This window comes from Perna viridis, chromosome 3 (genome assembly GCF_037379345.1).
Source record: "Perna viridis isolate PV_CMFRI_1.1 ecotype Kerala chromosome 3, ASM3737934v1, whole genome shotgun sequence".
Lineage (NCBI taxonomy): Eukaryota > Metazoa > Mollusca > Bivalvia > Mytilida > Mytilidae > Perna > Perna viridis.
This window is the reverse complement of record NC_142447.1, coordinates 12436504-12458717: the sequence shown is the minus strand read 5'-3', so window position 1 is coordinate 12458717 and position 22214 is coordinate 12436504. Positions and strand designations below refer to the sequence as shown.

At 29.8% G+C, this 22214-nt stretch overlaps 2 protein-coding genes across 2 annotated transcripts; both read right to left on the bottom strand.

Moving 5' to 3' along the window:
• Positions 1–63: 63 nt before the first annotated feature.
• LOC148621039 (uncharacterized) lies at positions 64–2799 on the bottom strand. The gene is made up of 4 exons (XM_088575049.1): positions 2738–2799; positions 2244–2440; positions 1434–1550; positions 64–1088 (listed from the first exon to the last, which is right to left on the bottom strand). Exons 1-4 carry the CDS (start codon positions 2790–2792, stop codon positions 738–740), a joined length of 720 nt encoding a protein of 239 aa, XP_088431175.1. The 5' UTR covers positions 2793–2799; the 3' UTR covers positions 64–737.
• Positions 2800–17600: 14801 nt separating this feature from the next.
• On the bottom strand, positions 17601–18811 carry LOC148621038 (uncharacterized). Its single transcript, XM_088573953.1, has 2 exons — positions 18707–18811; positions 17601–17951 (listed from the first exon to the last, which is right to left on the bottom strand). Exons 1-2 carry the CDS (start codon positions 18794–18796, stop codon positions 17601–17603), a joined length of 441 nt encoding a protein of 146 aa, XP_088430079.1. The 5' UTR covers positions 18797–18811.
• Positions 18812–22214: the final 3403 nt, after the last annotated feature.

The window sequence follows — 22214 nt, the reverse complement described above, 5'->3', positions numbered from 1 at the left end:
GTAAGAGTTGTGTCCCTTACCTTAGGTCTACCTCCTTAAGAAATAAAACACAAACACACAACATTTTGTAAAAACTGATTTATCACAGTTGGATTTAACAATTATATATAAAATGCATAAATTGCTTCAAAAAGTAAGATTGATGAACAACATAATAATTGTAAAAAGTGTTGCACAGTGCATAGGCCACAATCTCTCTCACACACACATACACACAGCCACACACAAAATGTGTACAAAACGCCATTAACAAAATTATCATTATCTTAAAATATAAAGTAAAAATCAATATCAAAATATGCTATAAAATTCGAGGAAGATTCAAAACGGGTTTTTGGTAAGCATTACTTTCATATCTAGATATATTTAAAAACAAAACGCATGCAAAAAGCAAATACAAAAACAAAAATCATCACAGTGGCATTGGGCGTAATGCTTTCACTAGATCAGATTCATTTTATCACAACCGTATAGAGTAAAAAATATGACAAAACACATCTATGTATCTAGCTATAAAAGCATTTTTTTACAAACTAACAATATATCACCGTCCTTCTTTAATGTCAAACGGTACACTCGATTCATTTGAGAACATTTTAATGCCAATAGTACATTACCGCCAGAGCACAAGAAAGCCGAATACACCTTTGGTGTGGATTAATATAATCTACCAATGCATTACGAAAGAATTACCTCAAACGTAACGAGCCCAGCTTTAATAACTTTATACCTAAATTTCACTTTCCTGCATGGTGGTTTTTCATGGCCACGTATTCAACAATTAAGTTGTTGAGAAGCTTTGTAGTATCTTTAACGGAAATATAGTCACGCATAAAACGATTAATTCTTTCCGAGAGAGTCCGAAGATGCATTTGCATCACCTCCCTGGTCACATGTTCAATACTTGCGTCTGTATTGCTAATCATTTCATTCATAAGACAAAGAACATCATACAATTTGGATTCAGTATTTATAATTTCTTTTTCATATTTGTTATCTTCGTAAACTTCTTCATCAAATTTCATCTGTTCTATAAAAATTTGGGCTGTAGCAAGTTTTCTATAACTTTCTAAATATGTTTTGGTAAGCTGAAAATTAAAAAGAAACACATGATGTATGGTTAATTTGACTTTCAACATTTAAATTATTTTCTTTATAAATTAATGCAATAAGTAACGGCAGATGTCGATCCCAAATTTTCAAAAAGAACCTTTAAAGGATTTAAAATCCACCGACAAGACTTCCTTATAAAGTCCGTATATGCTTATCTATTACAATAGAATCATACATTAAAGAACCAACAAATCAATGCCATTTAAACACCATTTTATACGTAAAATAGATCATTGGTTATATTTAACCTTTAATTTTAAGTTTTTTTTTTCAAATTAGCATAATATACCTTAATTCTAATTCAATTCAAGTTTACTTACATTTCTAAAAGAATTTTGAATTTCCTCTTCCGTCGTTGGAGATACGTCAGGAAAGCCTTCATGATGTATCATTTGTAAAAATGACACCCTTTGCATACTTTGAATCCTTTCGTTTGCCTGAAATCACACAAAAGGACCACATAAGGTTAAATATGTCAACTCACAAGGTGAATTTTGTAATGACCACTGGTGGGGATTTTCTTTCGGACTGTTATTAGGAACACATCATTTCAAAACCGGGATGACACAAAATATTATGATTTTCGTATTTTCCCACAAATTAATAAATTTTAGTCATATGTTTCAAAGTACCATAAACCATGAAAATCTATGTGTACATAGAAATTATCTTTACTAAAAATCTATAATTCACTTTATATATTCATTTTGATAACAACCGAATTAATTTATTTTATTTCCCCACACTTCCGTCTTCCGAGAAACACCCTCGATAAAGTTTAGATCGATTTTAACCTCGTAAGCTTACATATTGTTCGATAGTCTCATACTTTAAACCATGAATGAATTTAAACAATTACGTTCGTTCAAATTTGCTTAAAGATATGGATTTTTGACTAGATGTAACGCTAGGGTAAGACAATATTTATAGTATCAAAATAAAAACTATTGTTTCCTGTCTATTGTCACTTCTCAGCTATCAACTCACGAGATGAAATACACAAACTTAATGTCAACTTCTCCTAAATTATATGTGAAATTCTCATGCCATTACATATGTAATATTGAAACTGAAGTTTAGAAAGAAATGAAAAACACATAAAACATAAAAAAACACGTAAAAAATCTTACAATTTTCTCCTCTAACGAAACAGAAAGATCTTGTCCTTCACGAACTCGTATCAGTATGTCTTCAATTATTTCTACAGGTGGTCTAGGAGGAATACCTGCAGAGTGGCTCACCACAGATGATGTACCACACGGGTGTTTCCATCTTTCTGTCCCAGAAGGAAGGGCGATTACTTTAGTTGTGAAATACGACAATATTACTACAAAAATATAAAATATGACATTTCAAAATAATGCCACTTCAAGAAAACCTTTCATGGTTTATATGCTTTATCATAACTTTCAAAATAAAACATAAGATAGAAATAAGTAAACTCACGGTATTCAGTTCAAGATAAACAACGATAATTATGATAAGTTCATTAGACTGCAACCTTGATAATAATATCATAATTTTCTATTACTTTTGATATAAAAAGAACAAAAACAAAACAAAAACAAAAACAAAACAAAACATTCACATGTATTTATTTGGTAAGATACCGATAAATTGTTACCTAAAACAAACAGAAAGTATCTTGAAAAGGCATTTTGAACGCAGGTCCAATTCATCTTGTTAGCTGTTAACAAATTTTGTAAATGCTTATTTGGAATTGTGAATGGTTTATATGTAAGTCAACAGGCTCAGAAAAAATATTGTACAGGGAATTTTTGTATTATTTTTAGAAAAATGAATAAGGTTAGCTGGACACATGTAACGTTCATATAATTAGAATATCCGGAACACATGTACAATTACCAACCCACATTAACGAATACAGTACATTTGTAGTATGTGTCACAGGGCGGAAACAGTTCGGATTTAAAAAAAAGTATTATAAGCATTCGGAAGTATATTTTGTAACCATTGTTTTGTAAGAAATTGATAAGATTCCACAAGAAAAGTTTGATAAATTAATTGATAAGTTTGAATGAGGAACAAAATGTATGAATGGTCACTTGTAACACAAGTGTTTAATGACGAATAAGGAAATATTTATTTTTAAATGGCCATACTATAATATATATTTATTTCTTGTATAAACATACATTTTTGATATAAATAAGTTCGACATGATTGATTTGGAAGTAATTTCTCGAGTGTTGATAGGTAGATTGCATCTTGATGAATAAATGGTTTTAGGAGTTTCTGGAAAAAGTACTTGTATTTGTTTTTACATATTTATTGGTATTTTAAGGATAGCAGTGCCGATTTGTAATACTTTCAACATAAAGTCATGAATTATGATAATTAAATTATAATTGAGACCCATATTTCTGATTTCTATGATACACGAATGATAGTGAAATGATTAGGAGAGCGTGGAAAGATAACGAAAATGCTTTAGAGTTACTTTGTTTGGAGTTCTTTACCCTTAGCCTTGTAATCTTGCTGGTATTAGACAATATCTTACTTAAGCCAGTTTATGTGAAACAAACATTTTTTTCTGAATAATTTTCTAATTACAAAAACGTAACAAGAAAATACAAATTATGCTAGAGTAATCAAGGAACCAAGATTCTAGCGGAAATCAAAAGAATGTAATCCAGGGACAAGTACTAGACATGGAAAACAGACAAACACAACAACGAACATAAAGTGACTATATAATACATACAAAGTAACACAAGTAAATGAGCAAATTCGGACTCCACTAAAAACATGGTGCATGGACCAGGTGCACCGGTAGGATAAGTGTCTAGAAACACCCGCCGAGTTGAAACCCCATATTTAGATACAGTGATCCCTGTCTAAATCAAACATTTTTGTTTTAAATTCCATTCATATCTTATTAAATGTATATTGAACCTTGGTAAGCTGAAAAATTATAAAGTCCAAAAAGGGATTTTCAGTGTATAATTATTATGTTGGGTCCCTTCCTTCCATATAAGGAAAACAAAATCATTGTCATTTTGTGAACAGAAAATCTATTAATACTTCTTTACATAGAAGTTGAGTAAAACAAAATACTGTATAATTAGCCTTTTCAGTTCTATATTCTAGTATAATAAATATAATTCTAGTAAAAAAAAAATAACAATTTTGTCAGGTGTCTTATTTTACTGGTCATCCTTTTAGAGCAAGGCAATTAAAGATGCAATTCGAAACTATAAAAATTCTGGTTTTTCATTACGTGATCTACAATAACATAATACATTTTAGGAAATTGTGTGGGATAAACTTCTCATTATATGGGGGATGGGGAAAGAGAGATAGGGTAATGGGGATTTCGTTTGGGTAATTGAGACTTTTAAAAGGAGAAGATGAAGAAATCAGTTTTAAAATGGCGTTTTATTCAATTTAATTTAAAAACAATGCTTTAAATGTTGAATATATTTGAATATATTAAATTTAAGTTGTTAATGTATTAATACAATAGAGAAAAAATGCGATTGGAGAACGTTTTGGAATGGGGATTTTTAAAGGGGAATATACAATTTAGTTAAAGGTAATGTAATAGGGAGAGGGGCAATTAAGATTTTTTTTATAAATACCTAGTGGTTAATTTTCCTGTGTCTAAATATTCCGCCTGGGTTTGAGTTTCTATTGCATCTTGATTTCGATTGTGGTATTTGTATTTCAGTGGTAGTTTTACTTCTGTTTTCTTGTATCTTAAAGAAATTGTATGGTGTTTTTGTTTTATGAAAAATGACATCTGTTTTAATAGAGAAAATAACAAAACAACGATAAGAAATAGAGGTAAAACAAATCAACTATAAAACAAACAAACAAACAAACAAAACATATAGAGTATTCCAATTTTTTTTTACATCAGTCTGAATTGATTAGAATATTTTCGGTTATTTTTCAAAGAGTAATCAAAGGAAATCCTCTGCTTTTCGAGAAACACCCACCGAGTTGCTCATAAAAGGCAAGTCCGGAGTAGTCGAAAGAGGGATCGGCTCTCATGGGCAAGATGGATACACATCTTGATCAAAAACTTCTTTATACTGAATGGTATCATTTTATTTGTTTATTGTATATTCGTTCAGGTAACAAAACCAATTTACCTTTTTAAAAAAATGAAATAACGTTTATTTTCCCATGGTCAAAACCATTTTTATTCTCATGTTGAAAAATAGCAAAAACATATTTATTCATATTTCTTTGAACGATATGTTTTACTTCATCGGTGATAAATTTACTACTTAAAAGTTACTGTAAATTTTACTAAATTGTTACTGAAATAATATCAACTATCCCCCTATCTGAATTTCTGATTTTGCTATAACCACACATACCAATCTTGAAAATTATTCAAATAATTACTTTTGACCCTATTATGTAATTTGGTGACTACCGTTTTTCTTTGTATTTTGCATTATTCTAATGTTTTTTTTCCGCTTTTCCCCCTATATTTTCGAGAAAAAAAAACGTTTTTGCAAGTTTCGATACAGTTTTCCTCATTGAATGTCAAATTTATGACTGCAAAGTCTTCTGTGTACTTAATGCCATTACCATCCTACTGAATAATGTATATGAAGTTTTTTTTCTAATTTCTATATTTCGTATTCTTATGAATATATTTAAAGTATTTCCGTTGGTCTTTTGATACGGGTCGTGGATTTGTTTGACGTACACCTTATGTGGTTATTAATATCAAGGGCTGTCCAAATAAATACATTGCTTTGCTGGTTTTAACTTCCTTTTATATAATTCATTATTCTGAGTATTACACGTTCCACAAAGGGCTGATCCACGGAGACGATGTGTCAATCCTCTCATTTTATTCAACTCGTTATAAGTGAAACATGGGCTATCTGATGATCATTTTAAGAAATTTTAAAGCAAAATGCTCCATTCTACATGTAACAATATTCCACATTTAAGTATAATTCAGGTTGCTCATTTGGTTTCTGATTTCCGTGTATTTCCGTTCAGTTTCTGCGTGTTGTTCGTTAGTTTAGTCTTCACTTTTATCATTTATTCACGTCATCCTCTGCCATTTGATTCCTGAAAATATTCCTCTTGACTCTCGAATCTAAAATATCACCTACCTTTGCATAAGTCGTTTCTCTGGACTTTTGAACAATATAAATGGGTGATCTTGTTAGTATCAATAGCTTGTTTTTATTTTAGTTTGCTTGAGTGTGTGTGTTTCATGTTTTTGTTTTGGCGACTGTCAGTTGTTGAATGATCATGTAATACGTCTAACTAGATTGTGCTTCCTTTTTATACACGAGCGCGCGCGCGTGTGTGTGTGTATACGACGATTGTTTTAGTTTATGTTCCTTTGTTTTTTTTTTTATTTTGACTGTATCGTTTTTGCCACATGTTTTTTTTTTCAAGATAACATATATTTTGTTTTTAAAAACATATCTATTTATAGTATTTAACCGATACTTTTGTATAGAAAACTACTTAAATGACAATGTATTTTATATTGTAATAATAAACGACAACAATCACATTGATACGAACAAAAAATTGTTAGTTAATTCCCATTAATTCCTTCTAAATACATACAGAAAATTTTCATTAACTGGATGCTATATATAAACTAAAAAATGTTCATGATTGCGAAAAATATGAGACCATAAAACAATTCTTCACTTACATGTACTATATATCCTTCATTATTTACCAAAATTTTCCGTTCATGTACATAAAAATGGAAATCCCTTAAACATTACTTGTACTAAAAATGGGGATACAATAAAGTTGACTTGTTTATGTACTGTTGTTGAAATTGCTGGATTTAGATTTTTATTTCGATAGTTTTGTTTTGTTTTGAGTTCTTGTATTCAATTCAATTTCAATCTTGAACTTCCTACGTATTGGGTTTTTATGCTGCTGAAGGGAGTAACTCCTTGAAAAACATGTACAGCATACCGGAATTTGCAATAATTAAATGATTGGTATTTTTAATATACTTAGTTATTGTAAATGGGGGTTAAACTAGCATTAGCACATTAATACATGGTGCAAGTTGATATATTTTTAAATATACACGAATTGCGAAATGATGAAATGATTTTTCTTGGCCAACAGCAATCTGTAGGAATTGATCGTTACACAATTCTTTTCAATTTCTTTGCAGATAATAGCTTCCGAAAGTTCATGTAAAATTTATGTCAATGCACATGAGATATTTTTTCAAATATTTACCATACTATCTCCATAGAAAATTGTGTTTCCTTTAAATCATTGTTTGAACAAAATCAAACAGAAAACTATTTTTGGTATTTTTTTTTGTTGTGATTTTAATCAGTGCTGTTGCTGTTATGTCAGTGATCAGAGAATACTTTCATCTTTTCATTGAACGTCTACGGAAATAGATACTATACTTTTATCAAACTTTTCCGCTAGAGCTATTTGGGAACATCCCTTCGTGTAAACAAAGATATGGTCCTTTTGAACACGATTACTGTGGTTTACAACAATCTACGTGATAGTTGCTTCCATGAGTTATATTATTAATGTTTCTATGTTTTATGTTTTAGTTGATAACTCAATGTCTTACGTTGTAATTTAATCCAGTGTTCCCGGTATTATAATTACTTAAGAACATGTAAAACAACTACATTTCAAGACATACATGTACCTTTGAACATTGTTAAATATAGAACACAAAACTGTTGAAGACATTTCGATTATCATCAAGAAAATTCACAAATTTAACACTTTAAGACATTATAAACAATCCTATGTTCATAATTATGTATCATTGTGTTTCTGACCTATTACTCTCATACGATATTCAAATGTATTCATAATAAAAATAAAAAGAATAGAATGATGCACATGATAAAGTTTTTTAAACATATGTATCGATATGATATTGATCCTTGTATCTCCACAGCTTTAAATAGATATTTAATGCCTGTCTTAAATTACATAATGAATACCCCCATCGGTTATTGGCAAACATGTTTGCTTTGTACCAAACCAATGCATGTACAACAATACAGATAACAAGGCTCTTGCATTAAGGAAATGCTATCTTAAAACAAGCACCATTGTACAGGGAAACCAAAATTATGTGTAGAATTTAATACATTGTGTAAACTACCTTAAAGACACATTGACTTCACTTCATTTTTATAATATTTCAAATTAGATCAATATCATTTGTCAAGTCATATGATCATACTTTCCACTAACAAATAATTTGGAACTGTAATTGAAATTGTTGAAAGACCTGACCACAATTATTCATATATCCGGTCTTTGTTTATATTAGCAAAGTGTTTTATGAATATGCTAGCATTTTCCCGCAAGGGTGTGCCTGCAGTTTTCCCATGCAATATTTGTAATGTAATATTGTCAGTTATAATTTAGGACTCGTTGGATTAACATTAATAAAATGTAGTCTCTCAATATCTCTGGATTATATAGGTTCCTTACGGAACCAGAGTTGTTCCCCAGTGTACCTTACCAAAGTGCTACGCTACATCTGGCGGATGCCATGCTACAGTAATGATTTACTTGTAGATGTTGATAGGTACGAGGTTTTCATTTATTTCTTTATTTTTTTCCAGAAAAGCACTTACTTCACCGCTATGTAATGAAATGACAAGGTTCATGTATACGTATAAACTCAAGTTGGTAGTATATCTGAAAAAAACCGACCTGTTATCAAGCTATGATACTTAAATCATGTGTTGTACATGTATTTATAACCTTGTGATTATATCGTTTCTACATAATATAAATATGCTATGGGAGAAACACTTATCTGAAATTATAACTTATTGTACTTAAGGAAAAACAAAACATTATTAAACTTATTCGATTCTTTATATTTCATTTTTCTTTCTTGAGTGAGTTTTGAACTTTACTTTTATTAGCTCGACTTTGATACTTCAAACACTGTATTTATGTAATTCCAAGCGTACTCCAGCAAAAAAAAACTATTTGACAAGGGAAACTTATAGTTAGACATTATTTTTAATCTAATACAATCTTACAGTTTCATAAAGTGTGATTGACATCCGCGTATCAAAGTTAAACAATAAGCTAGTATGTGAGTTTCAATTATTTCCGGGTTTCGCTAATTTTTGGGTTTTAAGGAGATAACTCATGGTCATGTTTTAGATCAAACAAAAACATTTTCAAAATAATATAATATTTTGTGTTGGTTAAACCTATATCACACCGGAATGAGTCGCTGTGCGGTCATTAAATTGAACATATATGTAAATTTGTACCGCAAGATGAACAGCAGGAAACTACAATGATCGTATTGTGTTTTCGATTAATTTCTTGCAACATTGAAACAATTAAAGATTTCTTATGGTTTGGAAGAACAGACAGACACGTTTGACCTTATAAATGACGTTAGTTTTTGAATGAATTTTGCTTAATGGAGTTTAAGATTACTTTTTTTCAATATTTACATTGCTTGGTGAGCATTTTGGTGGCGTAACTGGTCGGATTTATATTCTGTTTGGCAAAGTTTTATAAGCTATATAGTCAACACAAACATGTTGTAAACCTATTTATTTGCGACTCATTCGACAAAAAGGTCTAGCATATCAGACATTAAAATGCTTTCTTTTTTTATTTAACACGTATTATACATGTACAGTAAATCGAGTACCAGTTGAACCTTTATTCAGGAAGAAAAGACTAAGTGTACTTTTGTTGCATTTACTATTGTTTAAATGAATTATCAATGTGATATTGTGTTAAGTGTGTCAATACATCACTATAATATATACATGTATATGTCATAAATCAAAAGCCAAGGGAGCGGGCTGATCAAAACCTAGCACTGGCCTTAAGGAAATAAAATGGACGTTTGTTACACTCTTGACCGGGAAAAACTCTTATTTAATGTTGTTGTGTGTGTCTGTTTTCCCTGTCTGATCATTGTTCCTGGATTACATTTTTTTATAGAACATTGGTCCCCTTGATTATTCTAAACAGGAAAAGTTAATTAATAAATTCGAATAACTTTTTGTTAATGAAGCCACGACAGTAGTTGAAATTGACCTAGGCATCACATGAAAATCTTGCTAAATATCATAATTTGCGGTAGCACTCACATGCATCCGCGATCAATACCATTGTGAATGGAAAAGAGTAAACCGTGAAATGGAAAGGAGCAAAAATAACCATGAAATTGATAGTTAATCAAACAGCATGCAAGGAAAATTTCGCATCTTCCATTTTATTTAGAAATCCGTGTAATATTTACGCACTATGTATTGACTTGTTTCTTTGGACTGTTGATCACGTGGTGAAAAACTGTTACAGTCACTGGCCATCTCATGCGTATGAATATCTCACGTGGCCTTAGAAGAAAAGTTTTTGAAGCTGAAGGGACGCCAAACGGGAAACTGTTTGATTAAATAAGGCAGGTTACTACACGAAAACACTCCCTAATGTAGACACAATTCTTTTATTACAGATACTATTTGCGAACAAGTTTTGATTATCTAGAGGGAAAGAATGGATTTTTTTTCTGTATCTGTAGCCCCCGTTAGTACCTTAGCGTCATCCCGCCATCTTGGATTTCTCCAGTTGAGCATCATGACAAATATAATATATTCTTTAATTTGGCTGACAATTTTTAGATGTAGACTAAAAAGAGCTGAAAATAGTATTTGAGAGACAAAGTTTTATATATCTGAATATTGAAGGGAAAATGAATCCTTTTTTTTCTGCCAGTCAACCCGTTAGTGCAGTACTTTTGCGTCACCCCGCATGCATCTCAACAGACGAGCATCATGTCAAATATTCTGTATTAATCCTGTTTATTTTTTTGTATATCATTGATGTACAATATTTGTAAAATGTTTTTTGTACTGCGTTAGTTTATGATATATAGGTATGAATGTATCATGAGCTCATAGTCCTGATAATTTACCCTTTTTTGCTGTATAATGTATGATTATATTCATGTTACAAACTTAAGAAGGTTTGAACTTTTTTTAATCAGGTTATAATTATGCAACAACAGCTAAAGTATAGGTATTGCATGCTATACATTCATTGTATGTACCAACAAATACTTGTAACATGTTTTGTTTTCGACGCAGTTATTTCCAGAATGAACAGTAGAATATTATAATTAAAAAGAACAAATTTTACTGCTATTTTTTTTTTTTTTTTTTTTTTTTTTTTTTTAAAGATAAGATTTGTTTACCATGTGTTACTTGTAAACAGTACAAAAACCTAGTTTCAATTGATGTAGTCATAGTCATCTTAATACTTATACAATTAACAACACATGTTGAAAACTGTGTAACGTACTTGTTTTTGTCAAAGTTTAGAATAGATAGTAAAAATGTTATTTACCGAAAGTTTTCAGTTTCTGTTTATTTAAAATATTTTGACAGCATTGCATTTAATAAGGATGGGACTTGCTAGTTATCTGATTAAGCCATTGAACAAATAAATGAGGTCCATTAGTACTGAAAGATACAAGTTGTTTGAATAACATGAAAATACAGATTGTTTCTATCACAGTCTTGAATACTCTTTTTGCGTCTCTCAGGACTGCTCCATTTTATGACTCTGTTAGTAACTCTATCAAGTAGAGGTGAAAGAACCTTGGTTTTAGGTGAACGACTATGTTGATGCTTTGGTCGGATTGTACGGTCATAATTCATTTTGAAAGTAATTAGACACCAAAAATGGCAAATTTACATGCTTTGACACAGGAACACAGGATTCAACAGTGGTTTAACTAAAGAGTCTTTGTCCGTGTATGACTAAGGGACAACTTGGAGCTGTATAAATATTTGCTTCAATTCTATAATAAGTAAAAGCAAAATCTATGTAGTGAAGTGATATAAAAAAGCAAAAAAACATGGAAGAGTAAATTAACATGTATATTTTTAAATGTGTATCGTCAAATCTGTATGTGTGTGAAAAGTAAGAAAAGGTTGTTAGCCATTTTCCCCCATTCGTCTTGTCAACTAAGCCATGGCTGCTCAGCTAATAAACGGTCTTTGAAAAAAAAATTCTTCTAAAAGAAAGAATGGTAAAAATATTACTTTCCCTAGTTTAAAATATTACAATCCTATTTGTATGATTAGAAATATGATTGTGCAGTAAGAAACAAAGCAAACTATGAAGGCTTCATTGACTCAGTATTTCAGTAATCTTTGCGCCGAAGTATAAGAATGGTGTCCCGCTATTGGCTTTTCTCCGTACGATCCGATTAACCTGCAGGATATATATTTATTATTCTTGATCCTTGTCACTTATTAACCAAGTTTACGTGTCATTAACATAAGAATATGAAGACCGAAGTTTTGGCCCTAATTATTATAATTATTATAGTTATTATCATTGAAGTATTAATTTTACTCTGTGGATAGTCATTTACCTGATGTAGTCTTTTTAGTAATCATTGAAAAAAATCTAGCAAAAACAAATTAAGCGTGATAACAAAATATAAAAGAAATTTTTTTTAGAAAAAGAGTATTGATTATTTTTAAGTTGAGTGTAAATTTACCGCGTTATGAGTATTTTGGGGTAACAGCATAACAAACGTACTTACGTAGAAGACTCATAAATTACAAATGTCACAGTCTTCCCGAATACACTTAATTCTGTAGTATAAAGTGCTCTTTTCGTGTTTTCAAGAGACATGTGTAATATAATAGTTCTTAATATGTCTATATACAAAAGCTCACAGAATAAAAAAATTCACATTAACTTTAAACAATTATAAAAGTAAACGAAAGTAAACGAAAATCAATAAAGTTACCAATATCGCTTTAAATTGTGAACAAGTCGATATGATTCAATTCTGCTTAAGATGTAAAAAAAACTACTACTAAATTTTGACATTGTACCTAAGTAAACAGGGGTCTATTGTTCAAATTGTCATTAAAATTATCGAGTAATTAATTTTAATAAGTCATTAAAACTTAATTCAGTGATTAGTAAATCAAATGATTAAATTTTGTTGTTCAACTTAATTTAATCATTGCATTTGTTAATCATTGTATTAAATTTTAATTGCATGATTAAAATACAAGTGCATCCCATAATGCACTTTAAATATCAACTTCTGGCACTCCCTGTTACTTTAATATAACCAAATATTGATAATGTAGCATATCTTTCTTAAACATTACATTTCTTTGTGACAAAAATAAGTTACAAAGTAAAATAATGTACCAAGACTCATTTCTGAATGGTTTTGTAAAAACTTACACTTTTTTCATTGTCTTGCATTCAAGATAAGAGTATTTCATATTGTGGTACCTAAGTACATGTTATTGAGATTACATTCACTTGAACTTACTAAAAGTAAAACTTTTAACTTTTCAAACTTTGTTTACATTGTTTCAAGGTCAATGGGAGATAACTCTTTTGCGGGTCCTACTAATAACATGATTTTGAATCTGATTCATTATCGCACACTGTGTAAATGGTGTTTTAATTATGTGATTAAAGTTTTAATTCAGGTCCACTGGGTGAATTAAATTTAATGACACGATCAGCATTTTTAATTATTCATTAAATTTAATGACAAGTTGAACAACAAGTTAATTACATAATTACTTTTAATCAATTGATTAAGGTATTTTAATAACTAACTAAGATTAATGACAAGTTGAGCAACAGACCCCAGAACATATTACAATGTCTAGGAGTGGTTTAGTTTATATAGGTTGTAATAGGTGACAAATGCACGTGTGCCTCTTGGCTTATCTGAAAGGAATAGGGACGTACGGGTCCAATAAACAAATAACATATGATTTTGAATATCAAAAGGTCATCTTGAATAGTTCAACGTACACACTTCAGTTATAACTTCAATTCATATGTTATACATAAATGAAATGTTTCCTTCTGTTTTTCTTCCGTAATCTTTTTGTTGTGACTACTGTCAAATCATACTATTTTTTTTAAGTCTCTGTTCGATGTTCTATGAAGACAGATTTCAATGTATAATATTTTAATATTTTATAGACGACATACTTTGTATTCAAATATTGCAGGAAACAGGAAAACAAACAAAGAAGCTAAAGCTAATTTAAAACAAAAAAGAAAAGAAAAGAACGAAATATTAGTTTAGACGATATGAGTAAAATGATAAAATAAGTTTAATATAAATAGTTAATGCAGGAGATAGAAAAAAATATAATTACAATAGGAATCAGTGTTATTTCGATTAGAACAATTCTCGTGCCAAGGATATTGAGAGAAAGAAATCAAAATTAGAAAAAAAAATATAAATCAATAACTCAGTACAAGAAACAATGCGGATTATGTCAAAATATAGGTTACTCATTTACGTTTTTCCTCAATTCTATTGGAAGAAAAAGATCAGTCATAGCTGTATTTGTCGTTAATCTGTTACTTTTTTTGAGGAATTTATATTGGTTGTTCAAGATGTTTTATTTAATGTCACGTACTTTAGTTCAATACACCATGTTAGTATACTGAAAGTGCTATAAATTGTAGCAATAATTGAATAATTTATTCATGTAAAACAAATTTTGTTAAGTAGTAGTCTTTGTAAGAATCATGCAAAATCTGAAGAATGTGATACACCCCCAAAAAAGGCTACATATTTTTATTTTTGTAATTAATGGGTCTATATTGTGAGGTGTGTAATTATTCATTCATATCTGCCTGCTCTTAGGAGATAATCAACATATGAAAATCCATTAGATTATATTGTATTTGAGTGTCATTTACAGAGTTATCTCCATTAATTTAGAAATCTACAGCGCATTCTACAAAATTGTTATCTCCTATGAACATGGGTTATATGAAAAACCACATGTTACTTTCTGTTAACTATGACATTTTAAACAAAATATCAAAAATAAAAATATGTAGGCTTTCCGACCATGGAAAACATTTTGCATGCTTCTTATGTGGAGTGCTACTTAAATCTAAACATTACTAACCTTTCCGTCTTCCTGGAGCTAAAGTATTGGCTCGCTTTGTCTTACATGTGTTGCATGTTAAAACCATTTTTGCATAATAAATTTTGACAATATAAGTCCTGAAAAAAGATAAAAACTTATTGATTTGCCTTCCCTTTTATTAATACTTTTACTTACTTAAGTACCAGTCTACATAAAATTCAGACATTGCCAATATTAAAATGATTCATGGTGTAGAAAAATCCACCAAACAAACGATACTTCTTTAGTCTACATATGCTCTGCATTCACATTACGATAATCATTTCTGCATTTAGATCTGCACCTTCTAGAAAATCATACATTTATCTCCCACTAAAATCAACCAAATGAAACAAAATCAAGAACGATAATTCTTGAAAAGTGCTAATTTCATGTACAATCCATATAAATTTTATCTCAAAAGCGCAACATCCAAATGAAAAACTAAGGCTGGTTACGTGGCCTGTGACTGTTTCTGAACAAGAAGTAAATGTGAATTCCATGGGGTTTTGACAAATCACCTTCTGTGTGATTTTTAGAAAGGCTGCTACTCAAATAGAAAGACAGAAAAATAAACTGGCAAGCACTGTAGTTGATTATGCAAGTAATAAAATTCAAGTTCGGTATTTTCAGTTATATTACAATATGTGCAGAAATGTTTGCGTCATCCATACAAAAAAAGATTGAAATTTTAGTCCTTCATTCCTTAACGAATTTGTTTCGATATTTTGTTCGCGAGCAACACCATTTTAATATTTTGGAAATCCGCAAACAACTGAAGTACACAATGTCACTTGAATTTTCCTGTCAACTTCGGAAAATGATCAGTAAAATCTAATAAATGTATGCAATTTGTTTAACCTATTTTGAATGAACAGAGAGTATATGTCGAAAATTCTTAATAGACTACATTTTGTTTTAATTACGGTGAATCCTGAATAATCAGGACACCTGTCTAAACCAGACATGTATTGAGGTCCAATTATATCAATTCAAATCTATTTCGAAACTTTTCGAAAGTCTAAAGGGAGTTTGTTTTGGACAGATTTCACTATATAAAGCATTCGTTTGATTTTCAGTTTGTGAAAGGTGGGAAATTGGTTGTCTTTCCTTTACACTGACAAACCTTTAAAAAAGATTACCTCAGGCAGAAGGAAGATATTGGAATCACATTAAATATAGGTTTTTCTTCATAAATGAGTGATTTAAGTCATTTCCCCACTCAAGATGGTAAAATTAAAATTTTCAAAAACTCATTTTTGCCATAAAAGAGAAATGATTTAAACAAAAGATGAAGGATAATCGGTTTTTCTCAGGAAACATGTAGAAATCTTTTAAAATAAAAAAATGCAAAAATGATATAACAGGAACTTATTGATCACCGGATAAGTATGAGAGAAAGTATTTTTTCAAGACATTAGAAATAGTGGTATTCTTTTATAACCCATGCGGTCAATAACAAGAAGTCTGTTATTGTCGGAATCTTGTCCGTGGGCTTATATAATCCAATCTTGTATGCTTTATGAAGTACATTTTGAATGAAGGAAGTAAAATCACTTAAAGATCTTCTATAGGTAAGTTTTGTCATTTCTTTTAATTCTTGATTTAACTCGCTATTTTTATGGTTACTTATGTGATGTTTTTTTCCCAGTGTAGAAACTTTGACACCAAATTAAATTTATGACGAAAAGAGCCATCAATAAATTAGAATATAATTTTTGGAAATAAACTTCATATTTAAATAGAATGACTAAATATTTAAGGACAGATATTACTCTAAACATGTTATATAAATATATTTTTGATATTTCACAAAACATCTTTGATGTTACACATAAGTATCTCCTTCTACCACGAGAAGAATGAACTGAATGTAAAGAGGAACCCTCATATATGTACAGTGTATATGTCTCCAGTTTACTTGGGTTGATGTTACAGTGTAACTCCAAGTGAGAGTTAAATACATCGTATAAATATTCGATATAGAATTGTTAGTCTTTTGTTAATATCACCTCCATTGCTATAATACAAATTATATCAGATTATTTAACAAAATATAGTTATGGTCTTTCATCCGCAATCGTGACTTCCCGGGGATTAAATTTAACAAATGTCAAAATCCATACTTAAATTTTCATTTAATTTAGCTATCATATGGTTACCCTTTAATATCTGTTGCTATTATATTTCAGAGATAAAATAGCTAGCATAGTATTATATATATCTTAAAATATACTATGTAACCCATTAGTATTTGCTATTGAAGTGGTAATGGGAAGATTTTTGTAATGACACTTAAAAGCATTATATTTATTTCGACAGTAAATACAGACACATACAATATTTTAAAATGAACATGTGACAATATATTCAAATAAGATAAAAAATAAATAAAACACAAAAACGCAAAAAGTACAATAAAATGCCAGTAAATTCTAATGTATAATATGTAATGTGTAAGAATTACCCTGAAATATTCCTGAGATCATGAAAGGTTAAGAATGTATTACATACATATAAAAAAGAAGAATGTGGCAAAACGTCAGCTGCAATTTAACTTGTTTTAATGTGTTCTTTTATTGTTGTATATATCACAGCCATATTTTCAATCAATCTCGATGTTTCCTTGACAGTAACGTAATCCCTTGTGAACCTATCAAATCTTTCCGACAAAGTCCGTATATTCATCGACATGACATCACGTGACACGTGGTCAATAATGACGTCATCATTACTCAATGCCTCTGTCATAATGCAGAGCACGTCAAAAAGTTTCCTTTCTAAGTCGTCTATTTCTTCCTTGTATTTATTTTCTTCGTAAATTTCTTCATCAAACCTCATTTGTTCGATGAAAACTAAATGAATTGATAAGGATCTGTAATACTGAATGTGGACATTGGTAACCTGTAATAATGAAAAATGTTAAGTACATGTATAAAACTAAGAATAAAATACATCTCACGATTTCAAACTGATTTCATTGCATTAATTCGTTTTTTTTGTTTTTGTGCTGTAAATTACATAATGAAAGTTTCAAAAATTAACATTTCTTTTCATTTAAATTTCAATGGACTCCACTCAAAACAGTAATTCATGTAATTGATTCATTGCCGAAACTATTGTTTGGGATACTTTCAATTCCAGAATGTAGACCAATCGACATTAATGAAGAAATAAGGACGTTACCAAGCCAGGTTATATAAAATAACCAGGTTTGCCAAAAGAAAATACACTAGTCAGGACGCTTATAACAAATAAAATTAAATTACATGCATATAATATTTGAATTTGTTTACTTTCCTGGTTTCATTAAAGCAACCTTCTATATCCTAATAGTAAATAAATAACATTGAGGAAATTAAATTGGTCAAAAGTACATGATAAGCTATAATCAATGGACTGATAAAAAAAAAAGATGGTAAGAGAGATCTAATTAAAAGAAAATGGTAATTTTGGTTGTTTACTATAGTTGTGTTTGTGTTTTTGCTTTGTATTGATTAGGTTTGTTTGTTTGTTTGTTTTATTTTGTTTTCGTTTTATATTTTTTTTTATCTTAAATTGTTGAATTAAGTAATAATAATTTTCATCTCTTGCATAACCGACATAAAATTAAAAAAAAAACGACAATCGTTATCATTTGAAAAAAAAACAACTGTTACATTTCCTACTGCGTTGTTCAATTCTTCTGCAGAAAGTTCTTTAACAGCAGAGTATCCATCTAATGGATAGGCTTCTAACAGTGACAACATAGAACTACTTCTTATTCTTTCAATCGCCTACATAGAAGCATTGGGTACATAAGAGAAAATAAATTTTAAATCTCTACCATATCACATTACTTGTGAATACATTCAAAAATACCAATCAAAAATAAATTTCGGTACGTTGTATGCGTGTTTCAAACAAATAAAAAATATAGATTATTTACTAGAAGTTTTCCATACCAAATATTCGACACTACTATATATATATGTGTGTGTGTGTGCAAAACAAGGAATGACGCCACAGTGTTTAGGGCGTTAAAAGTTTCTGTAATACTCTAAATAGTGAATAAATACTTCGTTTTGGGTGTTTTAAGTTTGTAAATAAATATTTTGCTACCATTTCCAGTATACGAGTATATATGTGTGTCCATACATAATAATGGTTTTGATAACGTTAAGTTCCAAATGTCTTTTTGCATAAACTACTTTGACAAAAATAAAATTAACCTTTATTTTCATACGGAAAGTGTTGATCTTGTAAAAGTCGTGTTGTTTTAGTTTATTCTTGACATCAACGTCACAGTGTCAATGGAAAATTGAGTTGCCGGTATTGACAATATTAGGCATGTAAGAATTATATTGTGTATAAATTCAAAAACGTTGACCTAGTAATAAGAACTTACATACATATTCTTAAGTCTGTTAGCGTAAGTTTGGCTCTCTAAAAGTCTTATCATCATTTCGTTTATGATTTCAACTAAAGGTTTTTCATTGAGTGGTGTATTACTGCTGACATTAAACAGTGTATTACCACATGGAGTTTTCCATCTTTCGAACCCAGTTGGGAATGAAATAACACACGTAACAGCTGTTAAGGCTGAAAGAAGAAAGCGTGCAAAATATGAATTGAAAATTCTCAAATCTGCATTTTTGTTTTTTGTTTTGTTTTGTTTTGTTTTGTTTTGTTTGTTTTTTTTTTGTAACATAAATTTTACGAAATGAAATGAAACTTCATTCTTATTCTTCATATCCTTAAACCGTATAAAATTGATCAAACAATAATATAAGAATTATACAAACTATTTTGCCAAACAAACAAACAAACGAAATAATATACATATCAGTCTTTCAGAATACCAGATTAAAGACTATTGTAAACTGTAAACAATACTAATAGGATAATTAATTGGAAAGAATGAATAACCAAAATATGATCACGAGTGCCGAAGAACGCCTAGATTTAACGTGTGTGCGGAACTTGTTCCGCGCACGAGTTAAATCTGAATGCGTTTTTGGCATAAGTGATGATATTTTGGTTATTCAAGATAACCAATTGATTATCCTATTTATAATATAGATTTCCTGCATTATTCTTTGTTATTTTCAACATAAATTTAAAATGTTGTGAACGGCGGATTGATATTCGTGTTGATATGATTTTATTATTTCTGAAAAAAAGACACAAAACTTTATACAATATCTAAATGATAATGATGAAAAGTGTATAAATGTTTTTAAAAAAGGGAATTTTGTTTTATTCTGATTAATGAAACTACAAACAAACAGATTCGTTCCAAAATTTACAGGAATAATTTTGTTTATCTGCAAGTACATATGTTATATAATGTATGCATTTTTAAAATAATGAAACTACATTTTTCACATCGTAATAAAATACATTTTTACCTGCTATTAGTTGAAGTAATTTTATCATTTCAAACTGCCCTCTTTGTTTAAAATTTGTATAGTTTTGAATGCCATTTCGACTTATAAATACCCAGGACAATAAGGAATTACCTGAAGTGTTTGGAATATGATGTTGGTAATTCTTGAACAACCCCTTCACGCTTTCGATTTAAGATGCACTTTTCAGCAACACGCAAAGTTTTCAGTTGCACATATAATTGTATTCATCACATAGGAAATAAAACATTTAATGAAAGGGTTTCTTAGGCGATGCTCGCTTCCTATAATAAGTAAAAATGATTTCTAAAAAGACCACTTTTATGTCGCACGCTATTGATCGAATCAGCTCCTCATTGATTTAAATTCGCATTGCGGAAAATTGAATAAGATTAAATCAACTTCCACCTTGAAAAATTATCAATATACGGAACTTCAAATTGTCAACAAATTTGACCAAAAAGGAAAGAAAATGTCAAGCAGTTTTCAACAAGGAAATTCTTCGTTACATCGTAAAATGCGTGAATGATTTTATTTCGTATGTGTATACAATGATATGATTGAATTGTAAAAAAAATATTCTCGAAAGTGTATTGAGAATAAAACGGGTTGTTGAAACTGAGTAAGACAATTCGAAAAGTAATTCTTAAAAATTATTTTATAATTTAACAAACAACCTTATAAAATAGTATAATTAGGACCTGCCTATGCTCACAATTCTCATGCAGATAACAAAATAAACTCTTTACAAACAAGTTTGAATGGGTTCTACTGAGCTACATATGTAGGTTCTTAGTGGATATTTATCTGTTTGTTGTTTGTTGATGCATTCCATGGAGGGAGTTGATTGAAATATAATGCAAATTTTATAGTGTTTGTTTGTTTGTTTTTTTTGGGGTTTTTTTTGTTTGTTTGTTTTGTTTTTGTTTTTGTTTTGTTTTTTTCAGTTCATTTTGACCTGACAATAGAAGTGGATATGCAATGTCTTAAAAACAAGTTTAATCCCAACGAAGGTTTCGTGCGCCTGTCCAAAGCCGTGAGATGTTGGTCATAAATGTGTCTTTGTGTCGTTACATTACCTTTTAGTTTGAGAAATTTTTCGTTCTGTTACTAAAGATTTTTTTACATTCGTTGTTAACAGCTTACTTTAAGGTTTGTTTTACACTTGTTAAAAGCCTTATGGTGACGTCTGTAGATATTTTAGTTTCATTTATTTTGTTTCCCGGACTTTAAGGAACGCCATCAATTATTCAAAAATAAAAGGCTTTTATCGGGAAAGTATAAACAATGATTTCGTAGTAATATTCCTTTCAAAACATTGAGTTTTACAGGTACCTCAAGGGCATTAAAGTTATCTAATATGCATTCTACTATAACTGTGTACCGTACAGGTAAACAAACGATTGATTCATTGAAATCCAACGAATATTGACCCAGATATAATAGTATTATAACATTTTTCTCACGCCTACAACAGGTTTTGAATGTAATTCAGGTACTTTTCTGAAATTAATCAAATAAATGAAAAATATAACGTTTCCTGTAAAATCATAATAACGGCTGGACACTATTCGGGTCGGGAACTCCACTTGGTTTATATTTAAAAGAATGTATGGATAAACGTGTCCCATAATTCCAAAATTATCAAGTGTTGTTATGTAGTAATTTCGACACAATTATGCCTCTCCTGTGATATGATTTTCATATTTATGAAGATGATGTAAAATTATTTACAGAACTGGTGGGACTCATTAATAAAATTCTTTCTTCGTATAATGAG

Bases quoted from the DNA above. Each gene is read 5' to 3' on its own strand.
- LOC148621039 (XM_088575049.1), bottom strand. From the start codon at position 2,792: ATGAATTGGACCTGCGTTCAAAATGCCTTTTCAAGATACTTTCTGTTT. The intron at 1,551-2,243 runs GTAAGATTTTTT...GTGTGATTTCAG, and splicing joins TTTCGTTAGAGGAGAAAATT to GCAAACGAAAGGATTCAAAG. The intron at 1,089-1,433 runs GTAAGTAAACTT...TTTAATTTTCAG, and splicing joins TTCAAAATTCTTTTAGAAAT to CTTACCAAAACATATTTAGA.
- LOC148621038 (XM_088573953.1), bottom strand. From the start codon at position 18,796: ATGTTGTCACTGTTAGAAGCCTATCCATTAGATGGATACTCTGCTGTT. The intron at 17,952-18,706 runs GTAACAGTTGTT...TCATTATTACAG, and splicing joins TGAACAACGCAGTAGGAAAT to GTTACCAATGTCCACATTCA.